The 9,353-nt window shown below is 41.0% G+C and overlaps 1 protein-coding gene across 1 annotated transcript; it reads left to right on the forward strand.

Annotated features, from left to right (window-relative positions):
* Nucleotides 1–1,173: 1,173 nt before the first annotated feature.
* Nucleotides 1,174–5,874, forward strand: LOC144237973 (olfactory receptor 51B4-like). Its single transcript, XM_077771690.1, is given in 2 exon segments — nucleotides 1,174–1,187; nucleotides 4,917–5,874. Coding segments are annotated over 2 exon segments (972 nt in total).
* Nucleotides 5,875–9,353: the final 3,479 nt, after the last annotated feature.

The following is a 9,353-nucleotide window of genomic DNA, read 5'->3' on the forward strand; positions in this document are numbered from 1 at the left end:
AGTTTTTAGCTCTTTGCCTTCCCTCTAGAGTTCCAGCCAGCCAGGAGCGTGGACGCCCGGTGTCCGCGCAGCTCTTCCAGGGGCCCAAGCCGCCCGGGAGGACAATGGCGGCAGGCATGCCACCACTCTGAAGTCCAGCCCACCAGGAGCCAGCACAAAGAAGCAGTCTGTGGGCTCAGCCCCCCCGGGACCAGTTGGCGCGAGGGGACCTGGCGTGCAGGTATTTGGCAAGTATGGTCTTTCTATGCCCTGAGCGGAGATTTTTCTGTTTTGGACTCTCTCTTTTTCCCCTCTCACTCCCCGTAGAGGGTAGAGGGGGATCGCCTCCGACCCTGGAGTCTCCGATCCCGGCCCGATTTTATCTTCCCCGGTTCGCACTCACGTTAGAAGGCTCTCTCAGTGGATTCTGCGTCCTTTGTCTCCCAATCTCTCAGGTTTTGTAAGGTTTCCAATGGCTTCAGATCTTTTCCGTGTGATGTATGGGTGTGAGTGCAAGTACGGAGCTCCTTACCTCTCCGCCATCTTGCCCCTCTCGCTGAATTATTTTTAAATCAGAGTTTCCAAATGTTCTTTTAAATACTTCTCTAGTCTGAGTCTAGAGATTCCTTGAACCCCTACTTTGCATTTCATGTTTTCCTAAAGAAGACATAAATCCCTCACAGATAATTTCATAAAATCATTAGTAAATTATTCATGCTTTCCCTTAATTATGCCCTAAGCTTACCTAAACATACATCTTCACCTCCTCTCACTTTGACTATTATACTGTCCAAACTCATCCTTTGACTTGGCAAACCAGGCAAACTTCCTGGAGAACACATGTTTACATTTCAGATTTTTTTTTTTTAATTATTTTTTTTTTATTTATTTCTAGGAGAGAGAGACAGTGTGAGCAGGGGAGGGTCAGAGAGAGAGGGAGTCACAGACTGAAACAGGCTCCAGGCTCTGAGCTGGCAGTCAGCACAGAGCCCGACGCGGGGCCCTAACGCACGAACCGCGAGATCATGACCCATGCGAAAGTCGGACCCTTAACCGACTAAGCCACCCAGGCGCCCCTTCAGATTATTTAAATAAACTTTTCATTTGACTTGGAATGGTGTGGAAAGGCAACAAGAAAATAGAAAATAGAAGCATTCCAGAACTAGAAACATAACACCTCCACATTTTGTAGGTATGCAGGAAGAAAGGTTAGAACTGGTGATTTCTACACAACAAATATTGGCTCCGGCTTACTCTTTGTAAAACTCTATCTTGAGAAGATAAGGAAACTGTGGAGAGGAGTAAAATCCAATACCTGAAACATGTAAGAAATGGTTGAGGCACCTGGGTGACTCAGTTGGTTAAGCATCGGACTTCAGCTCAGGTCATGATCTCACGGTTTTCACGCTCGAGCCCCACGTTGGGCTCTGTGGTATTAGCTTGGAGCCTATGTCTCCTCTCTCTGTTCCTCCTCCTCTTGCTCTCTGGCTCTCTCTTAAAAAAATAAATAAACATTAAAAGATTTAAAAAAAGAAACATGTAAGAAATGGTTTTGGGGAGAAATTTTCTGTATGGTTATGTATGAAAATTTTTCTTGGCTGTATTTCATTATGAAACAATTATTCCTCCACTAATTTCATGAGTGGTGTGCCCCTGAGTGCACTGCTCAAGCCATTGATGGCGAATATAAACCAAACTTCTAAAGCTGGTTTAGACATTTATAAATGTCTTACTAGAAAATTTCACTCCAGATTCTTCCCGTCTTGACTTGCTGACTTTGGTGCAGAGGTTCTTATGCCTGAGCAAAGGCTGGCTTTGCAAGTCATGGTTGATGCATAGAAATTATGAGAAAATTTATGGCTCCTGTGACCCAGTTACTGGGATATTGTATCCTATTCTGATAGTTACATTTTAGGGATGGGCTACCTCTTGTAGAATGTTATATTCGATCAAAGAAACCCCTGTTAAACTGGTCAAGGACCTTCAAGTTAAAACACTATTAGTTCTCTCATGCTATGTGAGAAGGATCTCAGCCACCTGGTATGGACTTTCAAGTTAAAGTTTATTCAATTACTTATAATTTAGGTCTGAGAAGAATGGAAGACTCAAGCTCTAGTGGACCAGCATCATTAGTGTGCTTGTTGGGCACACAGTGGCTTGTGTTTATCTGACAGTATTTGACTATTGCTGAAGAGGTTAAAGAAGACTGCTCACTGTTAGACAAGCAGGGGAAAGATGGAGGAAATGGATTATAGGGAGGTATATATTTTGGTGAAGTTGTCCCCAAACTTTGTGTTGGAAATTGAGTATTTATTTTCAAGCACTGAAGAAGAACTTTTTCTTTTTCTTTAATGTTTTATTTATTTCTGAGAAAGAAAGTATGAGCAGGGGAGGGTCAGAGAGAGAGGGACACACAGAATCTGCAGCACCCTCCAGGCTCTGAGCTGGCTGTCAGCACAGAGCCCAACATGGGACTCGAGCCCATGAACTGTGAGATCATGACCTGAGCCGAAGTTGGACGCTTAACCAACCGAGCCACCCAGGCGTCCCAAGAAGAACTTTTTCAAAATGACTTTTAGAGAATACAATTCCTTAGCATTGTGTTTAGTTGACACAAATTCTTATTCAGCTTGGGTACAAATAAGATGATAGAGATAGTCTTCCCGGACATCATCATGCTGACAGCAGGAGCAGTGGTTAGTCATTCTACCTTCCATAATCTAGTGAGATCAGACCTACTGTAACCCCATCTTTATTAAGCAATCTTATCAGTAGTCATATTAACAGAGTAGCTGCCACTTTGATGCTCAGATTAACCTTTCTGTCACTGACAGTATCCCCCAGAAGGGATGGTCACTTCCACAGCACATTCATCTTTTGTTTATTTATCTCCCTCCACCGGCCACTGCTCATTATCACAGATTTAAAAACAATTTTTTTAATGTTTATTTATTTTTGAGAGAGAGAGAGGCAGAGTGGGAGTGGGAGAGGGACAGAAAGAGAGAAGGAGACACAGAAGGTGAAGCCGGCTCCAGGCTCTGAGCTGTCATGTTGGCACAGAGCCCAACACGGGGCTCAAACTCAGGAAACACAAAGTCAGATGCTCAACTGACTGAGCCACCGAGGCTCCCCAGTCACAGATATTACCATGTGCCAAATTCTCAAAAAAAGAAGAAAAAACAGATTTGTTCTCATTTTTACAGGTTTTTGTGAAATGGAGGTAGTTCAAAGATCACTGTCCCCTCATTCTTCCTAAATTCCTCTTTAGAGCTGTCAATGATGATGTTTATGAGAAAACAATGTTTAAAAAGATCCTGGGTGCATATTGATTCAATTGATTTGAGAGAAACTTATGTTTCTCTTGTGGTTCTCTTTAATCATTTTTTTAAATGTTTATTTTTTTGAGAGAGAGAGAGAGTGAGCGTGAGCAGAGCAGAGAGAGAAGGGGACAGAGGATCCAAAGCAGGCTCTGTGCTGACAGCCCAATGCCAGGCTAGAACTCATGAACCATGAGATCATGACATGGCCTGAAGTCAGATGCTTAACCGACTGAGCCACCCAGGTGCCTCCTCTTTAATCATTATCATAATCACCTGGTCACAAAATTTCTCAGTTTTATGCAAACAAAGCTAACTTGATTTGATGAGTATAATTATAAATAAATTATAAAAATACTTCACAGTTCCCTATAGAAGCCCATTCTTAATTTTTCCAGACATGGCTTTCTAGATTCACAACAGAAGGTTTATCCAGCTATCATCACCAACATTATAGTCCTTAACCATTTCCTCTGGGAGCCCTTATCTTCCTCCTAGAACTGGCTGTGTAAAGTTGCATTCAATCATTAACTTCTGATACTGCTTTTGCCTTTCCAATACGCACATCTTTTTTTTTCTTTTAATTTTTTTCTTTGTTTCTTTTAATACTGTGGCTCAGTAAAAGTGCTAGGCTTCTGGTTTCTGAAGAGGCCGTTGTTCTAGGACTCTGTCTTCTCACTTCCTTTGGGAGTTCTCAGCTCCTGTCCCTTCCTATTTTATTTTAGTTTAGTTTAGTTTTTTTTTAATGTATTATTTATTTCTAAGATTGAGTGTAAGACAGCGTGAGCAGGGGAGAGTCAGAGAGAGAGGGAGATACAGAATCCAAAGACAGGCTCCAGGCTCTGAGCTGTCAGCACAGAGCCCGACGTGGGGCTCGAACCCACGAACCGTGAGATCATGACCTGAGCCGAAGTCAGACACTTAACTCACTGAGCCACCCAGGTGCCCCCCTTCCTATTTTAAAGTTTGTCCCTGTTGTTACAGGCATCAGATCCTTGGCAGCACTGAAAATTTCCGGAGTGCTCATCCACTGAGTAATTCCACTCTTCTAGGCTGAGTTTACCACCTGTGCCCACTTGTTCAGACTTCTCTGCACCCCTACATGAGTCATCTTGTTCGCAGTCCATTTGAGATGGCGATATTGATGACAAAATTTCTTCAGGCATTTCATGACAATAGACTCATTTCCATTGATTAACTACTTTCCTCAGTGATTAATCAGTGAGACAAACAGATGGTTGGTTTCAAGAGAGAAAATCTGAACTGGCCCAAACTGGAACAAAATAACATAAAGGGTCTGTATGAAAGAAATAGAAGGAGGAATGAAAAAGCAAAGAGAACAAAACAGAGCCCAAAGGAATGATGTGGGAGACTCGGAGTAAGAAGTGTCATAGAAGGAATATAAATTGGATTCTGAAGAGTAAATTGTAGAGATTATTAATACAATTACCATTATTGTTATTTCTTATTCTAGGCAAAGGTCTTGTGAATTAATGAAGACTGAGAAAACCCACAAAAACTTGTGAGGTTTGAGGTGAAAAGTGGCCTGATAGTGTGCTACAGGAAGATGGAGAGAGAGAAAGAATACTGTCTTTTAAGAGGTCATAACTCCTGAAAAAGTTCTTCACTTGAAAACCCTACCCTGTGGACCAAAAACAGTGCTGCTCCCTTCTTGCTGAGTGGCTTCCTGGGTGCAGAGGCAGTTCACAACTGGATCTCTCTTCTCTTCCTTATCATCTACCTCTCCATCCTTTTGGGCAATGGCACCCTTCTCTTTCTCATTTGGAACGACTCCAGTCTTCATGAGCCCATGTACTACTTCTAGGCTATGCTGGCAGGCACAGACCTTGGGATGACACTAACCACAATGCCCACAGTCCTGGGTGTCCTGTGGCTGGACCAGAGGGAAATTGCTCAGGGTGCCTGTTTCACTCAGTCCTACTTCATTCACACCCTGGCCATTGTGGAATCGGGTGTCTTGCTTGCCATGGCCTATGACCGATTCATCGCCATCCGCACCCCTCTGAGGTATAATTCCATTCTTACCAATTCCCGGGTGATGAAGGTAGGACTGGGGGTACTAATGAGGGGCTTTGCGTCCACTGTGCCCCCAACTGTGCCCCTCTATTGGTTCCCATATTGCCGTTCCCATGTTCTTTCCCATGCCTTTTGCCTCCACCAAGATGTCATGAAACTCGCCTGTGCTGACATCACATTTAATCGTGTTTATCCAGTTATTCTGGTTGCTTTGACTTTCTTCCTAGATGCTCTGATTATCCTCTTCTCCTATATTTTAATCCTGAAGACAGTTATGGGCATCATTTCTGGAGAAGAGTGAGCTAAGGTCCTTAACACCTGTGTCTCCCATATTAGCTGTGTTCTGGTCTTTTATATTACTGTGATTGGCCTGACTTTCATCCACAGGTTCGGGAAACATGCACCACATGCGGCCCACATTACCATGAGTTACATCTACTTTCTCTTTCCTCCATTCATGAACCCCATTATATATAGCATCAAGACCAAGCAAATTCAGAGAAGCATCATTTGCTTATGTTCTCTGCACAGAAGGGCTTGAGCTTGTATTTCAGAATCTTGAGATCTCTGGGATTTTGTAAAAGTTTGACTTTACACTCAGTCTCTTTTTTAAGAGTTAGATGAGATTTTAATTATTACATAAAACTAATATAGATGAAATATTAGAATACATATTTCAGATTAGAATATGTGTAAGATGTTTTATAGAATACATATAATACATGAATTAGAATGCATAATGGAATAGAATATATAATATTTTATTAGCAGATATATTATAAATATGTAATATATATTTAAGAGAAAATGGTGGTGATTTGGGGGGAAAGGGCTATAGGAAACAGGTGAGATGAGGCATTCCAGATCCCGTAAGTGAAGGAAGAATAAGTACTACTTCAGAAAATGTCAAATGAGAGAAGAAATAGCCTGGATCAAAGACTGTTCATCTGAATGAAGACGTGCAGCTGATAGTACATTTTGTGTGTTATATAAAGGATAATTAGAGTGATATATCATTTCCTCATCTCTATGCTTTGAATCTAACTGTATTGGAAATTATGTTGCTCTAAAAGTAAACATATCTTAGTGAGGAAAATTAGAAAATGTACAGAACTCTAGAAAGCTTACTCCTGAAACCTCAGTTTCCCTTTAATATATTAGTGGATTTTATTATTGAATGGAAACTGATACAGATTCAGATTAAAAGTCAAATAACAACCAATATCCTATGAGTCAGCTGAAGCCAGATCCCCTAGCACCCTGTGTTCGTTTCCATGGCTGCTGGACCCCAACATACCAATTTTTCTTCCTTCTGGCTTTCTCCTTCACTTCCTAATATTTTTCTTCTGTAAAAACTGAGTATAGACTTAAGTACCTCCTGTTTCTATCTCCCCTTGCTTGCTTCTCAACATAAAAGAACTCAGGGCTTTTTCACCTCATGAACTTTTCCCGTTGATAATCAAGTCTGAAAACCTGGCAGAAGTAATGTTATGCGCTGTGGGAGAAGTGTTTTCCTTCAATTTTTCAAAAGGTTTTATGCTGTTCCTTTTGGGGAGCTGTCATGTATTGCCTGTTGTTCATGTTATAGGTAACAATGCTTGTGACCTACGGGCGCCTGGGTGGTTCAGTTGGTTGAGCATCTGATTCAGATCAGGTCATGATCTCACAGCTAGTGAGTTCGAGCCCCGTGTCGGGATCTGTGTTGACAGCTCAGACCTTGGAGCCTCCTTTGGGTTCTGTGTCTTCCTCTCTCTCTGGTTCTCCTCAACTTGCACTCTGTCTCTCAAAAATGAATAAACATTACAAAGATTAAAAAAATAATACTAATACTTGTGACTTAAATATTTATACGTTCTGAAGGCTTCTGGTTTTTCTTAAGTTGGTTCTTCTAGTTGGACCTCCTCCCAACACCCTATTTTCTTATTGAAAACCTGTGTAACCAGGAACCTAGGAAATAGTCGGTCCAGTCTATAGTCTGTTTGCCTCACTAAAGAAACTTTCCATACTTATGCCATATCTAGAGAGAAGAATAAGCACTCTACGAATATTCCAGGAACTTCAACATGGAAAAATCTCATCTATCATTTTCACTAGAAAAAGCTTTATCAATTGCCTCGACTCTTACACTTACTCATCTTTTCCTTAAATGCAGTATATCTGGAGATGCATTTTCTAGCAATGAAGAACCCCAGGATATCCACTGTGAAAAATACCATTATACTTACTGTACTATTTATAATTCTTTATAAGCAGCAGAAGTTGCAAGTTACAGAAATTGACCCCAACTTTTGTAAGTTAATAAAGGGCATTTATAGAAAGAACCCTGGGGAGATCTTCAGAATTCAGCAGGGGCGGTAATGGTGTTTCCCCATCAGCCTGTGATCTTCCTAAGGATGACTGCCCTTCTGTAAGCCTCCAAAGCTCTTAATGCAGTTCTTCAGAAAAAGATAAACAGTTGTATTTGTGTGGTGTGGGTAGGTCTGCTGTATTTAATCCACTATAGACTTCAGCGTTTCAGGCACAGCAAATACCCTGTTTCAGGTATTATTCTAAGAGCATATACATGACTCAGGTTGTGGCGTATTCATGAAGGGAAAAAGAAACCTAAGCAACACACACAGCTTTCAAACATCCTGTTTAGGGACATAATTCGGCACTTATTTAACAATTCTGATTCAGGAATAAAAGGTAATCATTTTAGACACTTAATTTAACATTGTCATGAAGATGTAGTTTTCTCTTCTTTCTTGCTTGAAATCTGAGAAATAAACTTTTACCCAGATATTTTCAAACTTTTTACTAAACCTTTAAAATCTCCTTTTCCTGGGTCTTGTTCTTTTCCCCTTCTTTCATGAGTGGTTTGTGGGCACAGGCATGACCCTGCACACAGGTATAGGGAGGTGGGGGGGGAGTTCTAGAAACACTCTGTAGCCATGTGATTCTCTCCAGGCCTCACTTCAATCTTTAGTTGCTCACTTCTAAAACAAAGGTATTATTGGAACTGGTTTTCTCTTTTGCTGTGGTAAGAGACTGAAAAATTGACTTGTTCAGGATGCAGAACTGCTAACACCCCAAAAGTAAGTTTCTCACACCTACCTTGTAGAATTATACATCCCACTGCAATCACTAATCTGTTTCTTATCAGCCCTGTTTTGTGTTTTCAAGAATGTCACCTAACAAAAATCATACAATGTGTAACTTTTTGATATTAGTTTCTTTCACTTAGCATAGTGCCTTTGAGATTCATCTAAGTTGTGTTTAGCAATAGTTCGTTTTCTCTAACTGTTGAGCAGTAGTTCTCATAGGATATTCCAGTGCTCAGATTCTCTTCTGGCATTTTGTAATAATTTTCAGTTGGCTGGTATCAGCCTCCACTTATGTTCCACTCTGACCATCCCTTCTCATGTCTATTCCTAAGACATTTCCCTCACACAGAACTCTACCATATCCAAGATTAAATGCCAGATCTTCCTATCTTTCCATCTCTCTAACTCATGCACCTATAGAAATCACATATGCCTTGGTATCTCTATATTATATCTACCATTCACCTTTCTTTATTCTCTGCCCATGTCGTGAGTATTCCCTCATGAGACATCCTCTCCAATCACTCCCTTTATCTCACTTCTTGCTGATCCTCCTTGATGCATTCACTGGCCCTCCCTCGATAGCTCCCTCAAACCTCTTAGCATCATTATCAAATGCTATCACTACTGAACATCTGAATCTAAAAAGTATTGTTGGCAGATGGGCCACGGAACGAAACTAGCAAAATAAGTTGTAATAGGGATGAGCACAGGTACTGCATTTAAGATTAAGATTCAACTCCATAACTGTAAGTGGGAGATGCAGGTATTTTTCTAAAGTGGCTTGAAAAGCTTAGATGTAGAACTGGGATGCTCCAGGGAATACCAGTAATAGAATAAAATCAATTATATATTTAGATCTTATTGCTACTTGCTGCTGTGAGAGCCTCATGCTTTTATCTAATTGATCCTAATGAGAATTCTTTGAGTTACT

Source organism: Crocuta crocuta, unplaced genomic scaffold (genome assembly GCF_008692635.1).
Source record: "Crocuta crocuta isolate KB4526 unplaced genomic scaffold, BGI_CrCroc_1.0 scaffold1439, whole genome shotgun sequence".
In the NCBI taxonomy this organism is placed as follows: Eukaryota; Metazoa; Chordata; class Mammalia; order Carnivora; family Hyaenidae; genus Crocuta; species Crocuta crocuta.